Source organism: Triticum urartu, chromosome 2 (genome assembly GCF_003073215.2).
Source record: "Triticum urartu cultivar G1812 chromosome 2, Tu2.1, whole genome shotgun sequence".
Taxonomy (NCBI): domain Eukaryota; kingdom Viridiplantae; phylum Streptophyta; class Magnoliopsida; order Poales; family Poaceae; genus Triticum; species Triticum urartu.
In genome coordinates, this window is record NC_053023.1 from 189,042,210 (window position 1) to 189,063,816 (window position 21,607).

General features: G+C 43.6%; 1 protein-coding gene and 1 long non-coding RNA gene across 19 annotated transcripts; one reads left to right on the forward strand and one right to left on the reverse strand.

Moving 5' to 3' along the window:
* The first annotated feature begins 864 nt into the window (after nt 1-864).
* LOC125536679 lies at nt 865-8,444 on the forward strand. 17 transcript variants are annotated; one of them, XR_007295185.1, is made up of 6 exons: nt 865-1,551; nt 1,677-1,812; nt 2,670-2,835; nt 6,228-6,448; nt 6,527-6,650; nt 7,873-8,444. XR_007295185.1 is itself a non-coding variant. In XM_048699927.1 (3 exons), exons 1-3 carry the CDS (start codon nt 1,395-1,397, stop codon nt 2,738-2,740), a joined length of 324 nt encoding a protein of 107 aa, XP_048555884.1. In that variant the 5' UTR covers nt 870-1,394; the 3' UTR covers nt 2,741-3,118. The 17 variants fall into 17 exon arrangements, 1 of the variants encoding a protein (XP_048555884.1); XR_007295184.1 differs by having other exon boundaries at nt 7,892-8,444; XR_007295183.1 differs by having other exon boundaries at nt 7,920-8,444.
* On the reverse strand, nt 2,780-4,821 carry LOC125536680. Of its 2 annotated transcripts, XR_007295195.1 has the most exons (5): nt 4,338-4,821; nt 4,147-4,233; nt 3,684-3,764; nt 3,545-3,606; nt 2,799-2,878 (listed from the first exon to the last, which is right to left on the reverse strand). It is a non-coding gene; the product is annotated as an uncharacterized LOC125536680 (long non-coding RNA). The 2 variants fall into 2 exon arrangements; XR_007295194.1 differs by having other exon boundaries at nt 2,780-2,878; nt 4,147-4,821.
* Nucleotides 8,445-21,607: the final 13,163 nt, after the last annotated feature.

Genomic DNA, 21,607 nt, shown 5'->3' on the forward strand with positions numbered 1-21,607 from the left:
GTTGGGGAGATGTTCAGTTTCGGCCCAAGAAATTCATCAACTTCTTCTTCAGAGAACTGCAGCCACCCGCATACATCACAATGATCTGGAAGACAAAGTGTATCATGAAACTTAAAGTGTTCACCTGGCTGATGTTAATGGACAGAGTCAACATAAGGGACATGCTCCACCGGAGACATTTTGATATTGAAGTCACTCCTGTCTTTTGTGCAACACCCACTGGAAACGAACAAACACCCATTCTTTGAGTGCACCTTCATATTCAATGGGATACCAACTTGGAGCTTCAGGAGATGTTTGATGCAGTGAAGTATTCATGGCCACACCCATTGTTCAATGCAATCAAAGTCCCGGCCGCCTGGAACATTTGGAAACAAAGGAACAGATGCTACTTTGACAAGATTGCTGCATCCCTGTATGATTGGAAAAGAGCACTCAAAGCTGACTTGGAAAATCTCAAATTCAAAGTTAATCCTGAATTGGTCTCCTTTCTTGATAGCTTTATCCCAAACCTATCTCTGTAAATCATAGTTCCTTTCTTTTTATTTGCTTCTTGGCCATGTAATTAACCAGTACTTTATTTTAAGTAATATATAATAGTAGGAGACTCCTGTTGTTTTCAAAGTTAAAAAAAAAATTCTCAGAAAATATCATGAATGTTGTTTTTAGCTTGATTCACATGATATTTGAGTAAGTATAATAAAAAAACTTCTTCGTTAGCTTATATACACATCTTGCACAAGCAACGTGTAACGGAGTTTCATGTCGAAGGACTTAAAATGTGCAACGGAAAATACTCATGGTGTTAACCGGACGAACTAATTCTTTACCATTCCACCAGAGCATAAAAAACATAATAGTCAGACATATTTCTGCATTTCCTAAATTAGTACTCCCTCCGTAAACTAATATAAGAGCGTTTAGAACACTATTTTAGTGATCTAAACGTTTTTATATTAGTTTACAAAGTGAGTATTATTTTAAATATAGTGATAACAAAAATAAATGTTGGTACTTTGAATGTCGAAGGTTTTGTAGTACATTTCTTGGAACGTTACAAAATTTCTGTGGTTTCCAGTTTTTCCCCTCGCTCACTCACTCACCCACTCACTCAGTCGCCTCTTCACGCTCGTTCCCCTCGCTCACCCAGTCCACCAAATCCCTAGCCCGCGGCGGCGACGCACCTCCCCCTCACTCGCGTCGGCGAATCAACCGCGTCGCCGCCCTTCTCCTCAGGCGTCGCCGCCGGGCCTTCTCGTCTGCGTCGCCTCTCCCTCTTGCCCGCATCCTCTGCGTCACAGTCGAGCCAAAGTTGGATATTTTAGCGAGGTCGAGTAGGAGCGTGAGAAGCGCGGGCACGGCGGCCTTGTCCTGCTCGAGGAAGGCGGCGACGGATGCTAGCGCTCCTCGCCGCCATCGACCTGCAAGGAGGAGTGCCGTGTTGGACGCTGCCATCTCCGACGCTGCTGGTACTCCTCCGCCGCTACGAGTGCCCCGTCACCTGCGCCCAGGTCAAGCGCGAAGTCGAGCTCCCCATGCTTGACCTGCAAGGTTATCATCCTTAATTTTCCCCACACCTTTCCAATCTCTGGAGCCTAGGATTCGGGGAAAGGCAAGGAGAGATTTTGGAGCTGATTGTGATTGTGATTGTTGATGTGGATGGAATATGGATGTAGATGTACTGTGGTCAAGAACTGCTCTCTGCCGCGGGAGTAGATTGGAAAGGCTGCTGCTGCTCCTGTACAATGCGGTTGCTGCTGCTCCTGTACAATGCGGCTGCTACTGCCACTACCACTCATCGATTCGGGCATGGTAAAGACCACTCGGTTGCACTACTCCATGTGTAGATGACTGAACTTGGGTGTGAGCATTTTGATGCCTCTGAATTTAGTAAACTCAGTACTCACAGGAGTACACTTTCAGTACTTAGGAGTACATTCCCCCTAGAGTATTTGTACTACAGGAGTACTTTCAGTACTGTAGGAGTACTTGTATTGTTTCTTAGAGTATTTGCTTGGAGTAAATATTGTAGTTTAACTGAAATCAACATTTCTGAAAATCATGTTTATCAATGGGTTGTAAGTACTGAAATCAACATCTCTGAAATCATCAGTACTCATAGGAGTACACTTTCAGTACTTAGGAGTACATTCCCCCTAGAGTATTTGTACTACATGAGTATTGTTTCTTAGAGTATTTGCTTGGAGTAAATATTGTAGTTTAACTGAAATCAACATTTCTGAAAATCATGTTTATCAATGGGTTGTAAGTACTGAAATCAACATCTCTGAAATCATCAGTACTCATAGGAGTACACTTTCAGTACTTAGGAGTACATTCCCCCTAGAGTATTTGTACTACATGAGTATTGTTTCTTAGAGTATTTGCTTGGAGTAAATATTGTAGTTTAACTGAAATCAACATTTCTGAAAATCATGTTTATCAATGGGTTGTAAGTACTGAAATCAACATCTCTGAAATCATGTTTGTCATGTTGTAGTATTCTTTTTGTCAGGATTTTAGTACTCTTGCTTGGCTCAAACCAAATTGATTCTGCTGTAATACTCATGCTGTAGTATTATTTTTATCATGCTGGAGAACTTTGATTGATCTAGTGGGCTCAAACCATACTGATTTTTAGAGTATACTCCATGTTACTTCCATTTCAGAGCACATTCTTGGAGTGGATCTGCATTTCAAAAAGTTAACAAGTGGGAGTACATGGAGTACTACATTTTAAGTCGAGGAGAAGATGGTAACTGCTCCGTGATGATGCCACCAGCACCTACGACTTCCTCGACCACCACCACCATGATGACGACTTCCTCGAACGTGGTGAGTACTCCTCCAATGCTTGTACTCTTATCAATGTTTACTGCTGTGATCATGGAGTAGTTAGCTGCTGTTATCATGGCAGGAGTAATGCACCATTAGTTGGTAAGAAATAATGTCAGTATGAAACCTCTCGACATTAACTGTTTTTTTTTGTGAGGAACAGTACATGGTTTCAACTTTATTTGCCCCATTCCATGTTCTGAAATCATTACCAAATCATACGAAGCATGATAACAATGTTCAAGCTGATTTGGTGAATCCGTAGATTACATCTTACTGTGTGTTCCCAAAATATTCAGCATTGCAAAACAAAGAAATGTTAAATACAAGTTTCACTATGGATGATAGTGTGAAACAATATATCATATTTTCTTTTTCCTGGGAGCATCATGGACCAACTTGTCAATGTAACCTCGGTTGTATACTACATCTACATCCCTGTCAATGAACATGTGCACTATTGAACTATCTATGCATCTACATCTCTATGAAGATACATATACTACTGCATCTTGGATGAATACTATTGTCAGTTTACTCGCATGAGCCATTCAAGGGAAGTAGTCTCTCAGTTCTAGTGTACCTAGATGTACGATGAAACGAACTTGTGAACCAAAGCAATTTGAGTTGACAACCGGACAGAGGAAGCGGGCAAGAGATGATTTATTTATGGGCGATGATGATTTGCTACAAATACATATACTGCTACCTTCCATGCATGTCAGTATCTGATGCTACCACTTGATTCCCTGAAGATTGAAGAACCACCCCCTACCATTAACAAATCATTTCATATAAACTACTGTACCTAGCAATGTAAAAAATACAAAAAGGATAAAATCACTAACCTGTCATAGAAAAAATGGCACACTCCTGGCCGTCCTGCATGTTTTGGCTTCAATTTCCCTCGCCTTGCATGTCACTGCGTCCTTAAGAAAAACAAACACATTGATAATTATAATTAAGAACTTCGCCTACAACAAAACAAAACCAGCAGAAACTGATCGCTTTCATTGTCTTCAAGACCCTCATTGTCCTCTAATAATATAGTTTGAGAGAAGTCCACATTACCCCTCGAACTTGTCTTTGGCTTCACTTTACAAACCTCAGAATTGTGTTCGTTCAAGTTTCATCCTTCAACTTTATAAACCGTTCATAATTATAAGGGGTCTGCTTCAGTATACCCAACCTTCTCTTATTTTATTTATTAGAACATGCCGATGTTACATTATTCTGAACTTCCCATCTTATTTATTAGAACATGCCGATGCCACTGAAAATTATGATTACTATATCCGCACAGCCTCATACCTGGACTACTTGGGTAATTCTCATCAACATTTCGTATGAAAGGCGCATCAAGCCCTACCTGATTCCCCTCGTACGTATGATCAGAACCTACAGGGAAGGGATCAACAAAAAAGCCGTAAGCTGTATACAGAAACAAAGATGAACACCCATAAGCATAAACTGTTTCGTATGAAAGGCACATCGGGTAGTACCATTTGAATTTTCCGGTACATATGCACCATAAACATGTGTGAGATTACTCGCCGCCGGCAACGAAGCAACTTGATGCACACCCACCCGTAGCAAACTTGTTCCATCTGATTGTTCTTGCCTGGATCAATACAAAGCCGATGATATATAGGCAACAAAGTATGCAGGCAACATTCTCAGCATTGAGTAGCTATATCGTCAACATTTTCCTTTTCCCTTTTATCCTCATCTACCTAAATACCCAGATAGAACTCTGCTTGCCCAACAGCTCCACATGCTCTGACTTCTTCTGTCTTTTTAGCTTCTCCTTATTCCTCCAGCTCTCGGCTTCTCAACTTCTAAGATCTTTCTTTCATCTGTACATCATCACATGTGCGCTATAGGTGTGCCTAAAGATGCATTTTATTGCCACTAACAAAATGGTGAGCTATTCTAAAAACAGGCACACCATGATAATTAAGGTAAAACAAGGTTGAGTCTCATGGGCAGTACTACAGACAAATAGGAGTCCTTGTTTCCTGTAAGAGGTTCATATGAAAAGTTAAGGCAATGATAATTAGTAAGACTGACGCTCCGAATTAAAGCCGATTGGATGAGGTAATTCGTCAAAGAAGTACAATGCAAAGCTGAAACAATGCAAGTGAATTAAAAGAGGGGCTGATGGAAATTGAGCTTCAAGCGGCGACATCCTTCGTGGCATATGTAATACAACCGATTCAGTTCAAATATGTATTTATTATGTTAGCATGAAGGGTAAAAAGAAAGGGGACAAACTAATCTTATGTTTAAGCATACAAAAAAAAGTAAAATCTAAATAGTGATGTGATCACTTCCTTTTAAACAGCTGTTACGATCAGGTCAGAAGATTGAAAAACTATAATATTTATAACAATGGAATAGAGGGGCTACTACATTACACACTTATGTTTCTACTCATTCAGTTGAGGAAAATCCATGATGCACAAAACAAGATCAATTTCATCCATCTGATTGTTAATGACCACAAAATGACATGATACAAAAGAAAATAGCATGTGCATTTAATAGAAAGTGCTTGTGCATTGCTACTGGTAATAATGGAGATAACTGAATACCATGTGAATTTAACGCAAAATGAAGGTTCCAACCAAAGATTCGAAATACCCATCACCTCCATGACATGATAATTTAGAATGACATATGAGTGAATATCACCAAAAGGAGGACCTCCTATGGTGTAGGAGGCTTAAATCTGATATATCAAGATCAAAGTCTTCTCACCATAATGGAGATAACTGAATACCATGTGCATTTAATAACACAAAATGAAGGTTCCGACCAAAGATTCGAAATAACGAGAACCTCCATCACATGATAATTTAAAATAACATATGTGAATGTATTTGTACTATAAAGTTATTCAATGTGCCATGTGATAGGAAAGAGAGAAAATATGCCTAGGTAGGTTCTTACTACAATTGTTGCTCCTGCTACTAATTACCAGTCACTTCAATCAATAGCTAAAAAGTATTTTAACGTTTCTCTGCCCTAAAAAGTATTTTAATGTTTTTCTCTGCCCCTGCTCTTGGATTTGATTGCAGACTTGATTAGCCTTACCGAATCTTAGAGTTGCTTCGCCAAGGCGTGTCGTTTTTCGCCTTCCCATTGCATTCAACAAAATATTTTCCTATCACTCCCTTTAGCTGATGGTTCATCCCCACATAAGATGTACCTGATGCTCCCTGGAAAACCACATTTGTGTATCTTCTGTTACATACATGAGATTCTCTAATGCGTGTTTAGGCAGGAGCTAGCATATTAGGAATGAAACATACAAGCCCAGTGAACACTGGATTCACGCACAACCACAGGAAATCCCTCCAAACTAAACTAACCTGTGAATCCCGCTTCAGCGAGGCAGGTGAGGAGGAGGGTTACCAGAGGCTGGAGGAAAATGAGAGCAGGGACTGCCCGCCGAGCATCCCCAGCCGGTAGCAAGGGACAAGGGAGCAGTAGGCACTACGTACCTCCATTATTATAGTTAAATGTCATGTCTGGACTGACCTTTCCTTCTTCCTGGGCAGCCAACACTTTGTAGTTGGAAATACTATCAGTTTACACTCCTGATGAAGTGGTAAAAATACATAATTGAGAAATAGATTTACCCTGATAATTGCTTGCACTGCACACTTCCTTACATTTGAATTTGCAGATGATTCTTCAAATGAGAGATGTTCCAAAATTTAGTGATTACCTGATGTTTCAGATGATGATCAGGATGATTGACAAGGAAGAAATGTTCCACAGGCTTGCTATCTGATTCATCGGGTCTGGTGGTATGTTCCGTACAAGAACCTACAATAAAAACACATTGATGACTCAGAATCAAAAGAATAATCAGAGAACCATTAATCTAGATAAGATCATTGTTGTATGCAGCATTCTTTTTTCTAGCAAAGGGGTCTAAACTGAGCTCATGTATAAGTTGCAATCACAAAGGGATCCCATGGCCTCAATCCTCATCTCCATCTCTCTATCCTGATCTGATTCTCTCCGTCTTGAACCAAATAGAGAAAAGAGGGGAGATGAACCTGAGGGAGGAAGGCGATCGCATGGTGGCGAACGCAGGAGGAACCGGAGGACGGGAGCATGGTGGTTGATGCCTAGGGTTTAGCGCAGATCGTGGCGGCGTCTCCTCTGGGAGGTCGGCGGCGTGCGAAGGCGAAGGCGTACCTCAGCAGAGGTGTCCAGATGGCGACCCAGAGGTCCACAACGATGGCGGCGCCGCCTCCACGACCCCTCGGAGCCGGCAAAGGGATCCGCGGCTTGCGCCTGGGATCTGCCAGGCGGCGGCGTTCGCGTCGCGAATAGATCCAGGGGTCGTCGCTCCTTCACCTCGTACGTGCGGGCGATAGGTTTAGGTTTTTTTGTCGCTGGTTAATTTTCGTAGGTCTTTTATCGTTGGTTAACCTTCGTAGGTCTTTTTTCGGTCGTACGTGCATGGGTGCGGGTTGGGGTCTCAGCACGAGGTTTTTTCGGTTTGTGGTGGCTAAGTCAGAGGTGGGAGGATGTACCAAAAAAAACCATAGGAGGTGGGACTAAAAAAAACCTGGAAGCGAGATTACCAACTGCTTCATTAGGAGTAGAGATAGTGGGGAGTAACATATGTGTGCTGTCATGCAATGCTTTATTTATTAGCTTGTAGACTTAGCTTATCTTGGTATGTGTAATATTACTTCCTTTATCTTAGTTTACAAGTCTTGCGTGTGTATCTAGGTCGTTAATTTGACCAACTTAATAAGAGGCATGTAGTACAAAAAATATGTCATTAGAAACTTCAGATATTCTATTTTCTAATGATATAATTTTTATATTAAACAATTTATCTTATATAAGTTAAACTGATGACCTAGATACATGTGCAAGCCTTGTAAACTAAGATGAAGGGAGTACTCATAGTATGAGTAATTAGCTATGTTATTGAATTCATCTCTCTCCTTGTTAAATCATTGTCACATAAACAAATTTGCTGAGTTTGACTTTATGTTACTGCTGAAGTTACTCATATTATGGGCAGTCATACTAATGCAAGGCCGAACCATCAGATTGCTCCACCCCAACACATAGTTGAAATAAATGTCAATGTTGCTCTACTGCAGTATGCATCATTACCAGTTGTGGCCGCGGTGTGCAGAGACCGATCGGGTATTTATATTAGATCTTGAGCTATTTCTCTTGTGGGAAATTTAGATCCCACAACACTTGAAGCCTTTGCATTCCGAGAAGCGCTGGCCCTTGCAGATGACTTCTAGGAGCGAAGAATTTTTGTTGCTTCAGATTGCAAGATTGTCATTTGATAATATCAAGCAGAAGAGTGCGGTTGTATATGGCGCAATTATCTGAGAAATGTTAGATCATTCTAGATTTTTTATTAGTTGCCCTTCTAGTCATGAATTAGGAGGCTGGATACCAAGACTCACAATTTAGTGAAGCATGCTCTCTCACTGGGGTTGGCCCTCATGTTTGGTTAGGTATCCCCGGTGATCTTACTTTCGCCTTTGTAAATATTGTGACGAGTTACATAAGCTTCATGAGATTGTCTACAAAAATATATTTTAGATTATTGAAAATTCGAGAACATATCTTGAAAAATGTGAATGTTTTTAGAAATTATTAAAATTGGGAACATGTTTTGAATGTTTTCAAAATGTGATTTTTTTAATATTTTGAACAAATTTTAAAGATATTTTTTTTTGAAATTGTGAAAAAAGTAATTCTATAAATTATTTTTAATTTTTATAGATTTTTAACAATTTTATTTTTTAACATTTTTTAGAAATAAAAAGGGAAATAGGAAAAGAAAATAATATAGAAAAAAAAAGAAAACTGGTAAAATTCGGTGGGGGGAAAAACAAGTTAAAAGGAAAAGCAAACAACCTGTTTTATGTAGGCTACGATATACATAATTGGGCTAGCCCAATTACCTCATCCGCTCCCCGTCCCCTGTGTGCGTTTGCAAACTTTGTGGCCGCAATTCCTGATTGACGCTCATTGCATCACATTGCCTTTGTTTCCGAGGGCAACTAATCAGCAAGGATTTGTTCGGAGCCCCGCAAGGGTCAATTTTCATGGGCTGGGAGCGCGTTATTTGTCACGCTCTCGGGAAAGAGGGAAAAGATGATTTTTGGGGTCTTAGATGATTTTTGGAATTTTTTCCGGTTTTCTTAGGTTTTGGACAAAAAAATAAAAAACATCAAAAACATGTTTTTTCCCTTCCATGAGAGGCACATATTTACTTCTCGCGGAGGTACAGATTTGCTTCTACAAGAGGCACGGTCATGCCTTTCGGAAAAGAGAAAAATACGTTTTTTCTTTCATGAAAGGGACAAATTTACTTCTCGTGTAGGCATGAATTTATCAATGTGAGAGGCACAGTCGCGCCTCTCGGGTAAGGGGAAAAATATGTTTTTTTTTTCATGAGAGGCACGATCATGTAAGGAAAAAACATGTTTCTTTCCCGCGAAAGGTACATATTTACTTTTTATGAAGACACATATTTACTTTCGCGAGCGTGCCTCTCGGAAAAGAGAAAAAAATGCATTTTTCTATTTTTTTCTTCCGTGAGAGGCACATATTTACTTCTCGTGAATGCAAGATTTACTTTCACGAGATGCATGGTCATGCCTCTCAAAAATAGGAAAAACGTATTTTTTTTCTTTAATGAGAGGCACAAATTTATTTCTCATAGCACCACAGATTTTATTCCGTGAGAGGCATGGTCGTGCCTCTCATGAAAAGAAAAAACACATTTTTTTTCCTTCTGCGAGAGACATATATTTACTTCCTCGGAGGCACGGATTTGATTTCGCGAGAGCTATGGTCGTGCCTCTTGGAAATGAGGAAAAATCATATATTTTTTTCTTTCATGAGAGGCACAGATTTATTTATCGTGAAGACACGGATTTTCTTTCATGAGAGGCACAATTACGCCTCTCCGGAAAGGAAAAAAAGAATGTGCTCCCAGTACGTATTTTTTCGTTCAGTTTTTTTGAAAAATAATTCGTCAAAACATATCAAAATGAGATCTATTTTCGACGATGTCGACGCGTGGAATCCAACAGAAAATGATTTAAAATTTGGACACATTGTTTAAGAAATAAATTTTTTTAAATAAAAAAATAAAAAAAAAGAAAACTCTAAGATTGCGACACGTGATGCACATGCAATGCGCCACTTGTCGCAATCTCGGGAGGTGGAAATGGCCTTTGTAAAGAGTGCTCATTAATTAGTGATTTCATTTGTTTCCCACACGGCAGAGCAATCGAGCGAGTACACTGGCCCAGCACATTTGGCGGTAGTTAGTACCACACTATCTCGGTTTTAGGAACCTTAGGTTCCTGTCTGAATTGTATTTTGTTTCAAAAACCTCCCAGAAGGTTTTGGAGCAGGTGTATCACTTTTTCTTGTTGTTTTACTTCTGTTTTTAATTTTTGATTTCTTTTTTTAAATAAGAGCTGCTGTACTTTTTTTAAGTGTTCAGATTTTCAAAAAATATTTTTGTTTTTTTAATATTCTTGTTTTAAAATGTTCACAAAGTTCCATACATGGTAAAAGGGTTGGGAAATTAGAAAACTATTCACAATTAAAAAAAATGCATAAGTTTTAAAAATGTTTAGGCTTTCCAAAATATTTGTTCACAAACGTTTTAAAAATGTTCATGTTCTTTTCAACAATGTTCATGTTAGTTTGAAAATATTTTCATTTTATGAAAAATGTTCCTATTTTCCAAAGAAATCATAAACATTTCAAAAATTGCTCACACCCCCCCCAATTCTCAACATTTGTAAAAAAAACACTTCAAAAATATTCAATTCTTGAAATAATTAATGTTTTCGTGTTTGTTTGAATCGAATGAAAAAAAACCACCCAAATAACAAAAAAACGGTTAGGAATGTGAATAGGAAAAAAGCAGGCACTCAGTAGCTTGACCGGGTCGCCATAGTGCTGCGAGCACTTAATGGCGTGGACCACTCGGTCACCCCAAAGCGCTACTTTCCCTCTCGCTAGGGTTTGTTTTTCTCTCGGAGGCGATCTATCGCCACCGTTGACCTCGTGTTTCCCCTGTCCCCACTCGTCGCCGGGGTTTCTACGATTAGGGCTAACAAAGGGGTGGTCCTTGTACCGCTACCCGGCTATGATCGTCCCCCTTCGGTGACAGGAGGATCTAGGGTTCCTCTCAACGTCTGATCTGTTTCTCAAAATTGGACTAGGGTTCAAGATATAGCGGCGGGTGGATATTTAGGATCAGCGTCAACGACAGATGTAGAGAAGATCATGACGGAATTGGGTCTTCGTGAGGAGGATCTAGACGATGTGGTCTTTTATGAGAAAGAGGACCCGTTGTGTTGGAAATATGCCCTAGAGGCAATAATATTGTATTATCATATTTCCAGTTTTCATAATTAAGAGTTTATATTTCATGCTATAATTGCTATGATCCTGGAATATGTCATTTAGTGAAAAACTCATATGCACGAGTGGAATGATAAACACTAAAATATAGGTTCCTAGTCTTGCCTCTAAGACTAGCTCAAGTATTGCTGGTGATCCTGTTTTTCGTATCTTAGGATATCATTAAGTGTAACAATAATCCTAAAAAAACATTGAGAGTATGATGTTAGAAGAACGATCATATTGAATCGACTCAAACTTGTTTTGTTATACTTTGATATAATATCATCTGAAATCAACTGTTATAACACGGAGTGTTAGCATGTGTTTTAGTTCCTCAGACCACGAGAGTATCGCAATCACTTCCTATTGCACGGTGGACTTCGGGGTTGCTCAAACGACATCTGTAGCATGGTGATCATAACAACAACTTATAGGTTCATCAGAAAGTTTGACAAGGGACTAGATAGTTTGAGAGTGGGATTTGCTCCTCCGGTGATGGAGAGATATTCTTAGGGCCCTCTTGATGTGATGGCATCCATCATCGTCTGGCCAGACACAAGTGACTACGTCACGGGGTTGCCAGAACACTTCGATGAGAAAGAAGAATGAAACCGACAACAAGAAGAACGGTATAATGAGCATGTGCATGACTCAGGAGGATACCAGGACACCTTGGGTTTTGTAAAGTATCGTGAAGCAAAGGGAACATCACATAATAACCAAAGGTTCACTCGAATGTTCACTTATACGTCTCCAACGTATCTATAATTTTTGATTGCTCCATGCTATATTATCTTCTGTTTTGGACATTATTGGGCTTTATTATACACTTTTATATTATTTTTGGGACTAACCTACTAACCGGAGGCCCAGCCCAGAATTGCTGTTTTCTTTGCCTATTTTAGGGTTTCGAAGAAAAGGAATATCAAACGGAGTCCAAACAGAATGAAACCTTCGGGAACGTGATTTTTGGAACGAACAAGATCCATGAGACTTGGACCCTACGTCAAGCAACCAACAGGGAAGCCACGAGGTAGGGGGGCGCGCCTACCCACCCCCAGGCGCGCCCTCCACCCTCGTGGGCCCCCTGTTGCTCCACCAACATACTCCTTCCTCCTATATATACCTACGTACCCCCAAATGATCAAATACGGAGCCAAAACCCTAATTCCATCGCCGTAACTTTCTGTATCCATGAGATCCCATCTTGGGGCCTGTTCCGGAGCTCCGCCGGAGGGGGCATCGATCACGGAGGGCTTCTACATCAACACCATAGCCTCTCAGATGAAGTTTGAGTAGTTTACCTCAGACCTTCGGGTCCATAGTTATTAGCTAGATGGCTTCTTCTCTCTTTTTGGATCTCAATACAATGTTCTCCCCCTCTCTTGTGGAGATCTATTCGATGTAATCTTCTTTTGTGGTGTGTTTGTTGAGACCGATGAATTGTGGGTTTATGATCAAGTTTATCTATGAACAATATTTGAATCTTCTCTGAATTCTTTTATGTATGATTGGTTATCTTTGCAAGTCTCTTCGAATTATCAGTTTGGTTTGGCCTACTAGATTGATCTTTCTTGCAATGGGAGAAGTGCTTAGCTTTGGGTTCAATATTGCGGTGTCCTTTCCCAGTGATAGTAGGGGCAGCAAGGCACGTATTGTATTGTTGCCATCGAGGATAACAATATGGGTTTTTTATCATATTGCATGAATTTATCCCTCTACATCATGTCATCTTGCTTAAAGCGTTACTCTGCTCTTATGAACTTAATACTCTAGATGCATGCTGGATAGCGGTCGATGTGTGGAGTAATAGTAGTAGATGCATGCAGGAGTCGGTCTACTTGTCTCAGACGTGATGCCTATATACATGATCATACCTAAATATTCTCATAACTATGCTCAATTCTGTCAATTGCTCAACAGTAATTTGTTCACCCATCGTAAAGTACTTATGCTCTTGAGAGAAGCCACTAGTGAAACCTATGGCCCCTGGGTATATCTTCATCATATTAATCTTCCAACACTTAGTTATTTCCTTTGCTTTTATTTTACTTTGCATCTTTATCATAAAAATACCAAAAATATTATCTTAGCATATCTATCAGATCTCACTCCCGTAAGTGACCGTGTAGGGATTGACAACCCCTTATCGCGTTGGTTGCGAGGATTTATTTGTTTTGTGTAGGTGCGAGGGACTCGCGCATAGCCTCCTACTGGATTGATACCTTGGTTCTCAAAAACTGAGGGAAATACTTACGCTACTTTGTTGCATCACCCTTTCCTCTTCAAGGGAAAACCAACGCAGTGCTCAAGAGGTAGCAAGAAGGATTTCTGGCGCCGTTGCCGAAGAGGTATACGCAGAAGTCAACATACCAAGTACCCATCACAACCCTTATCTCCTGCATTACATTATTTTCCATTTGCCTCTCGTTTTCCTCTCCCCCACTTCACCCTTGCCGTTTTATTCGCCCTCTCTCTCTATCCTCCCTCTCTCTATATATATTTGCCTCTTTTTGCCCGTTTCTTGTTTGCTTGTGTGTTGGATTGCTTGCTTGTCACGATGGCTCAAGATAACACTAAATTGTGTGACTTTACCAGTACCAACAACAATGATTTTATTAGCACTCCGATTGCTCCTCTTACCGATGCTGAATCTTGTGAAATTAATGCTGCCTTGCTGAATCTTGTCATGAAAGATCCGTTTTCCGGCCTTCCTAGTGAAGATGCCGCTACCCATCTAAATAGCTTCGTTGATTTGTGTGATATGTAAAAGAAGAAAGATGTTGATAATGATATTGTTAAATTGAAGCTATTTCCTTTTTTGCTTAGAGATCGTGCTAAAGCTTGGTTTTCGTCTTTGCCTAAAAATAGTATTGATTCGTGGAATAAGTGCAAAGATGCTTTTATCTCTAAGTATTTTCCTCCCGCTAAGATCATCTCTCTTAGAAACGATATTATGAATTTTAAGCAACTTTATCATGAACATGTTGCACAAGCTTGGGAGAGGATGAAATTAATGATACGTAATTGCCCTACTCATGGTTTGAATTTGTGGATAATTATACAAAAAATATATGCCGGATTGAATTATGCTTCTAGAAATCTTTTAGATTCGGCCGCGGGAGGCACTTTTATGGAAATCACTTTAGGAGAAGCTACTAAATTCCTAGATAATATTATGGTTAATTATTCTCAATGGCACTGAGGGAGTCCTGGATTAGGGGGTCTCCGGACAGTCGGACTATATCCTTTGGCCGGACTGTTGGACTATGAAGATACAAGATTGAAGACTTCGTCTCGTGTCCGGATGGGACCCTGCTTGGCGTGGAAGGCAAGCTAGGCAATACGGATATGAATATCTCCTCCTTTGTAACCGACCTTGTGTAACCCTAGCTCCCTCCGGTGCCTATATAAACCAGAGGGTTTTAGTCCGTAGGACAACATACAATCATACCATAGGCTAGCTTCTAGGGTTTAACCTCTTTGATCTCGTGGTAGATCAACTCTTGTAATACTCACATCATCAAGAAAAATCAAGCAGGACGTAGGGTATTACCTCCATCAAGAGGGGCCGAACCTGGGTAAACATCGTGTCCCCTGCCTCCTGTTACCATCCACCTTAGACGCACAGTTCGGGACCCCCTACCCGAGATCCGCCGGTTCTGACACCGACATTGGTGCTTTCATTGAGAGTTCCACTGTGTCGTCACCATAAGGCTTGATGGCTCCTTCGATCATCGCTAGCTATGCGGTCCAAGGTGAGGCTTTCCTCCCTGGACAGATCTTCGTATTCGGCGGCTTCGCACTGCGGGCCAATTCGCTTGGCCATCTGGAGCAGATCGAAAGCTACGCCCCTGGCCATCAGGTCAGATTTGGAAACTTGAACTACACGGCCGACGTCCAAGGAGACTTGATCTTCGATGGATTCGAGCCCATGCCGAACGCGCCGCACTGTCGCGACGAGTAAGACGTAACTCTGCCGTCGAACAGTGTTTGGGAGATCGCATCCACAACTACTCCGTCCATCAATCCGGAGCAAGTCGCGCCATCCGAGAGCGGAGGGATGGACCCTGCCATGGAGGCCACACTCTCAGTGGCGATAGAGCCGGATACTGACTTCACCCCTTACAAGAGTCGTGTTGCCGAACCACTGGATTCACCTCCGGCCACGGACTCCGAGCCGCTCACATCCATACCCGTCGAGTCCGACTGGACGCCGATCATGGAGTTCACCTCCGCGGATATCTTTTAGCACTCACCTTTCGGAGATGTGCTAAATTCATTAAGGTCTCTCTCCCTGTTAGGAGAACCTTGGCCGAACTATGTCCGGCTAGAATGGGATGCGGATGACAAAGAAATTCGCTGCCCACCCACCACCCACTTAGTAGCCACTGTCGACGACTTAACCGACATGCTCGACTTCGACTCTGAAGACATCGACAGTATGGACGACGATGCATGAGACGAATAGGAACCACCGCCCATAGGGCGCTGGACCGCTACTTCATCACATGACGTATACATGGTGGATGCACCCACAGAGGGCAATGGCGAAGAGACAGCGGAGGATGCACCCTCCAAGCAACCCAAGCGCCGACGTCAGCGGCGCCGCTCTAAGTCCCGCCATAGAAAAAACAACGATAATGATAGTCCACGCGACTCTGGAAGAAATGACAACTGCACCACCCCAGTGGCAGAGCACGATCAAGATGCAAACTGCAAACATAATACGGATCCAACGTCCGAACACGATGACGCCAAAGATAAGCCTCATCAATCCCCGTCTAGGGAAGAAAACAGTCCGGACAAAGATGCACGCATCATCTCGGAAACACACTTGGAGCAAGATACGCTCAATAGCAAGTGGAACAAAGTAACAAAGTATGGTGGAAGTTACCATAAAAATAGCTATCCAAAGCGCAAGCTATTACCGGAATTCGACGATGAGGCCTTAGAGCCCATACAGCCGAAAAGTGATACGGCCAACCGGCCGGATCCACCACCCTGTGAACGCGATAGAGCGGCTAACAAAGTCGCGCATAAGTCAACACACGATCTATGTGAGAACTTGCGTCAAAAATCCGGCGCGACCAGATCTATCTATGGATCTAGGAAGCGCGCTACGGTACACAACCAACACCGAATACTACAACCGTCCGAACACCATGGCGCATCCCAATACAGGGGTGCCGCACACCCCTTATGTTTCACTGATGAGGTGCTGGATCATGAATTCCTAGAGGGATTCAAACCGGTGAACATAGAGGCATACGACAGAACCACATACCCTGGAGTCTGGATAGAGGACTTCATCCTCCATATTCATATGGCTCGTGGAGACGATCTCAATGCCATTAAATACTTGCCCCTCAAGCTTAAAGGGCCAGCTCGGCACTGGCTGAAAAGCCTCCCCGAAAACTCAATTGGAAGTTGGGAGGAGCTCGAGGACGCTTTTCGGGCCAATTTTCAAGGGACTTATGTCCGACCTTCAGATGCAGACGATTTAAGTAATATAATCCAACAGCCGGAGAGTCCGCCTGAAAGCTTTGGAACAGGTTCCTCACCAAGAAGAACCAAATTGTCGACTGTCCGGACGCCGAAGCCTTAACAGCTTTTAAACACAGCGTCTGAGATGAATGGCTCGCTAGACACCTCGGCCAAGAAAAACCGAGAACAATGGCAGCCCTAACAAGCCTCATGACCCGCTTTTGTGCAAGCGAGGACAACTGGTTGGCCCTTAGCAGCACCAACGACCCAAGCACATCCGAAGTCAGGGATGGCAATGGTAAACCACGACGCAACAAAAACAAGCGTCGAAATAAAGAAGGTAGCCTAGATAACACGGCGGTAAACGCCGGTTTCAGGGGCTCCCGACCAGGTCAGCGGAAAAAGCCTTTCAAAGGCAGCAGGGAAGGACAATCTGACCTAAACAAAATTCTTGAAAAACTCTGTCAGATCCACGGCACCCCAGACAAACCTGCAAATCATACCCACAGAGAATGTTGGGTCTTCAAGCAGGCCGGTAAGCTAAACGTCGAACACAAAGGGGAAGAGACACCAAGCAAAGATGAGGATGAACCTCGCAAGCAAAACGCCGGAGGACAGAAAAAGTTCCCACCAGAGGTTAAAACAGTAAACGTGATCTATGTGACAAAGGGGAGAAGCAATCACGCACTCCGATGCACACGCGCCATAGAGCCCATCACCCCTAGGTTCAACCCCTGGTTGGCCTGCCCGATCACTTTTGATCATAGGGATCACAATACAAATATCCGGCGCGAAGGACTGACGGCCTTGGTGTTAGACCCAATAATAAATGGGTACCATCTCACAAGGGTCCTCATGGATGACGACAGTGATCTAAATATGATATATCAGGACACAGTCCGCAAAATGGGGATATACCCGACAAAAATAAGCCACAATAATACTACCTTTAAAGGAGTAATACCAGGCCAAGAGGCCCACTGTACGGGCTATCTACTACTAGAGGTAGTATTCGGTTCTCCCGATAACTTCCGAAGCGAAAGGTTAACTTTTCACATTGCCCCATTCCGAAGTGGCTATCAAGCACCACTCGGAAGAATGGCTTTTGCTTGTTTTAACGCAATACCGTATTACGCTTTTCTCAAGCTTAAGATGCCCGGTCCATGTGGCATCATCTCGGTCAGCGGAAATACCGAACGCTTCCCACGTACAGAAGAGGATGCGGCGGCTCTAGTAGCCGCAAACTAGACGGCCTCACCAACCAGAAAATGGCAGGTCGTCAAAACCACGGACATGGTTAGACGAGTCCGGCGTTCCACCATATATACATGAGACTGGTTTGGTGATCAAACCCTCATAAATGATACCAGGGGCTTCCCGCGTGTAATCAGGGCCAACCCGGCTCAACTTGGCCTCTCTTGAATTTTGATAGTTCATTAATAATAACCAACTCTTCTTTTTTGGCACGACAACTTTCACCTAAGTTCTTTCCTTTTGCAGATGACAATCGTGCCGCACCCGTCCAGGACACGGCACAACAGAGACCAGGCGTGGACGTGCAGCAGGGACCCGCCCAAAGGTTTCTTTTTAGATTAAGACCCTGCGTAAACCTTTTTTACTGTCTCTTGTTGCTCACATCCTCCGGATACTCCACACAACCGAGAAGGATGCTGGCGTTATTGGCATGTGGCCACGCCAGGATTTTGCACGTACCTGGACACATGGGGTTTCTTATTAAGGGCATTGTTTAGCCCGGTATATGTTATAAAGACCGAACACCTTAGGGAGTGTTCGGCGTCGCGAGTTTGGCCCTATATGCATCAGCTCCGAATCATGTCTTTGGTCAAATGTTGGGTTTGCCCTGCTCCCATGTTTTGGTACCTTACGTTCTGTTATATCGGCTAAGGTAGCACTAGGAGAACTACTGCGATTGTGCCCTGGTTCATCCGGATGAGCACCTCAGTAGAGAAAGCCGAAAACTAACTGTCATGATATAGCGAGAGACTGGTCAACCACTTGATGACTCATCGGAATCTTCGGGATTCCTCCGCATCAACGAAGGGCCCTTTCCCGGTCATGTACGTACGCGCCCCGTATTCGGACGAGCGCAGAAGTACCAGGGGCTATATAGTAGCCCCACTGTCAAACTCCTATGGCTAAGTGAAAGTGTTAAAGCAATATAGTCTGATTGCCTCGTTCGCTACGCTATCACCTCCTTAACAGACCAAGACGTTGGATCAAGTGTGGATATGCATCTTTTGCGAACACCCCCGCATTATATGCGTGGGGGCGGAAGCCGACGACTGCAAACTTTCAAGTTATACACATATATACATAAACGGCCACAGAGGAGGCACCATAGTACTTTCGGGCAAAAGTATAAATACAACCTTGATAATTCAATAAAACATTGTTTCTACAATGGGAATACATGTCACTTGAACATAACATTCTTCGAGCATTGAGCCTCTATCGAACGAGCGCCTTCAAGAACTTCTTCAAAGTAGTGCTCGGCAGCCACTCGGCCTATGGCCGAACCCTGTGTCGCAACAGTGGTGGCCTCCATCTCCGCCCAGTATGTCTTGGCACGAGCAAAGGCCATCCGCGCACCCTCTATGCACGCCGATCTCTTTACAGCATCGATGCGTGGCACAACACCAAGGAATTGTTGCACTAAGCTAAAGTAGCTATTCGGCCTTGGATCTACCGGCCACAGGTGATCCACAACGGACCACATGGCAAGTCCGGACAACCTATGGAGCTCGGCCCACTCGGCCAATCGCTCATTCAACAGCAGTGGACAAACTGGAGCGTGAAACTATGACCAGAACATCTTTTCCACTTCGGGACCTTTCTGATCCTTGAAGTACTCGGCCGCATCAGCAGAACTTGCAACCAAATCCATGTACGCGTCCGCAGAACTCCATAGCCGGTCCAATGGAGCATACTTCGGATCTCCGAACTTAGTCCACAACAAGAAGGGCTTCCCAGACACGATATCTGCAGCTTGATTCAGCTCCTCCTTCATCGCTCTGATTATAGAGCGGGCTTCCTTGGTAGCCACCCGGGCCTTCTCCAGGTCCGTCGCCTTCGCCCGGTTCTCTTCTTCAAGAAACTGGTAACGGTCAACGGCATCTTTTAACTCTACAGCCATCTTGGCTATTTTTTCCTTGCTCTCGCAATGCGCGGCCTGTTCGGCCCTTAACTCTTCGGCCGCCTTTAAAGCAGCCGCATTGCTACTCCTTGCTTGCTCCTTGGCTCGGGCAAGCTCCGCCCGAAGGGTCTCCATGGTGGCAGCTCCATCCGCAGTCACAACACATTAAAGATACTGGCATCATGTTACTCTTATTATGTGACGATCACCAGAAAAATCACTCACCCTGTGCCTCGTCAAGCCGCTTGTTGACAAGCACGATGTCGGCGTCTGCCGCATCAAGTTGCCGCTTTAGCTCGGCAAACCCATTAGTCCGGCTAGCCACCGGAGCTTCAGCCACCTGCACATAAAGGCGGTCTGGTTGTTACCTGGGACTATGATTCTCTGTTTGCCGCCGTTTTCGACGACAACCAGAGTCTCAGGGGCTACTATCTGCATAGGGCATACCTAATGTATGCGGTACTGTTAAAAACATACATTATTTCACGTACCTCGAAGCCTTTCAGCAGACTCATAAAGGCTTCATGCAAACCTCTTTCAGCGGATGAAATCCTTTCAATTACTGTACCCATTAGAGTACGATGCGCTTCTGAGACGTTCGCTTGCCCCAGAAGATCCTTCAGCGCGTCCGACCACACACTGTACGGACCCTTGCTGTCGCTCTCCTTAGGGGATACTGGGGATTCCGGGTAGCCAAAGGGTTATCCTCTGGCCCTAGTGGATCCGGAGATACCCTTCGCGACGACACTTCAAGGTCGCCCGCTTCTTGAGGCGGGGTGTCCGGGGAGGCGTTTCGCTCTCCATCATCTCCGGAAGAAGATCCCCCAAAGACGAACTCTGTCGAGAAGGGATACGATCTGGACTACAATTTATAAGCATTGGTTATTGTCTTCGGAAGTAAGGTAGGATATTTCCACTATTAAAGTACTTTTCGATTACTTACAGCTCGGTAGAGGGCTGATCCCCGCGCGGACATTGTGCGGCAAGAATACCCTCCGAGGCAGGACCCTCTGATGAGAATTTCTTTTCCCGTTTGAAAACCTTAGTTTCCGGATCTTCAGAGGTAGTCCTCTTCCTTCCCCGGGGGAAGGGAATGTCAGATTCCTCCCTTTGATTGTCCTCCCTCGCGGAGGTGCTCGTTCCCCCGGTTGGAATAAGTAGCGAGTGAGGCCCGCTTTCGCCCTCTTTATTCACCCCATCATCTTCCTTTGAGGACACTGGATAAGGTGCCGGCTCGAGCATCTTGTCCAGTACCGGATTGTCCAAGCCCTCAAGAAGGGGGGCCGAACACCTGATCATCATCGCCTTTGTTATCCAGTCTTGGTCAAAAGGCGACTCTTTAGAATGATGTCATGATGAATAAAAGGACAACATGTTCGGCATGGGATTACTTACTTGGGCAGCGGGGCGGTTGTAGCTCAGGCCCACGTCCTCGGTGGTGTCCGGACACTCTATTTGGGGTCCGAAGAATGATTTGTACATCTCTTCGTGTGTCATGCTGAGGAAATGCTGAATAGCACGCGGTCCTTCCGGGTTGAATTCCCACATGCGGAGGGACCGGCGTTTGCAAGGTTGGACTCGACGAACCAACATAACTTGCATTACCATAACCAGACTGAAATCTCCCTCGAAGAGATCTCGGATACGGCTCTGCAGTATTGGCACGTCCTTGGTTGGACCCCAGCTCAGCCCCCTACT

What these genes read in the sequence shown, in the direction of transcription:
- LOC125536679 (XM_048699927.1), top strand. Translation starts at nt 1,395, where the DNA reads ATGCTAGCGCTCCTCGCCGCCATCGACCTGCAAGGAGGAGTGCCGTGT. An exon ending in GCCCCGTCACCTGCGCCCAG is followed by an intron (nt 1,512 to 1,676) that starts GTCAAGCGCGAA and finishes ATATGGATGTAG; the next exon opens with ATGTACTGTGGTCAAGAACT. An exon ending in CACTCATCGATTCGGGCATG is followed by an intron (nt 1,813 to 2,669) that starts GTAAAGACCACT and finishes CTTCCATTTCAG; the next exon opens with AGCACATTCTTGGAGTGGAT.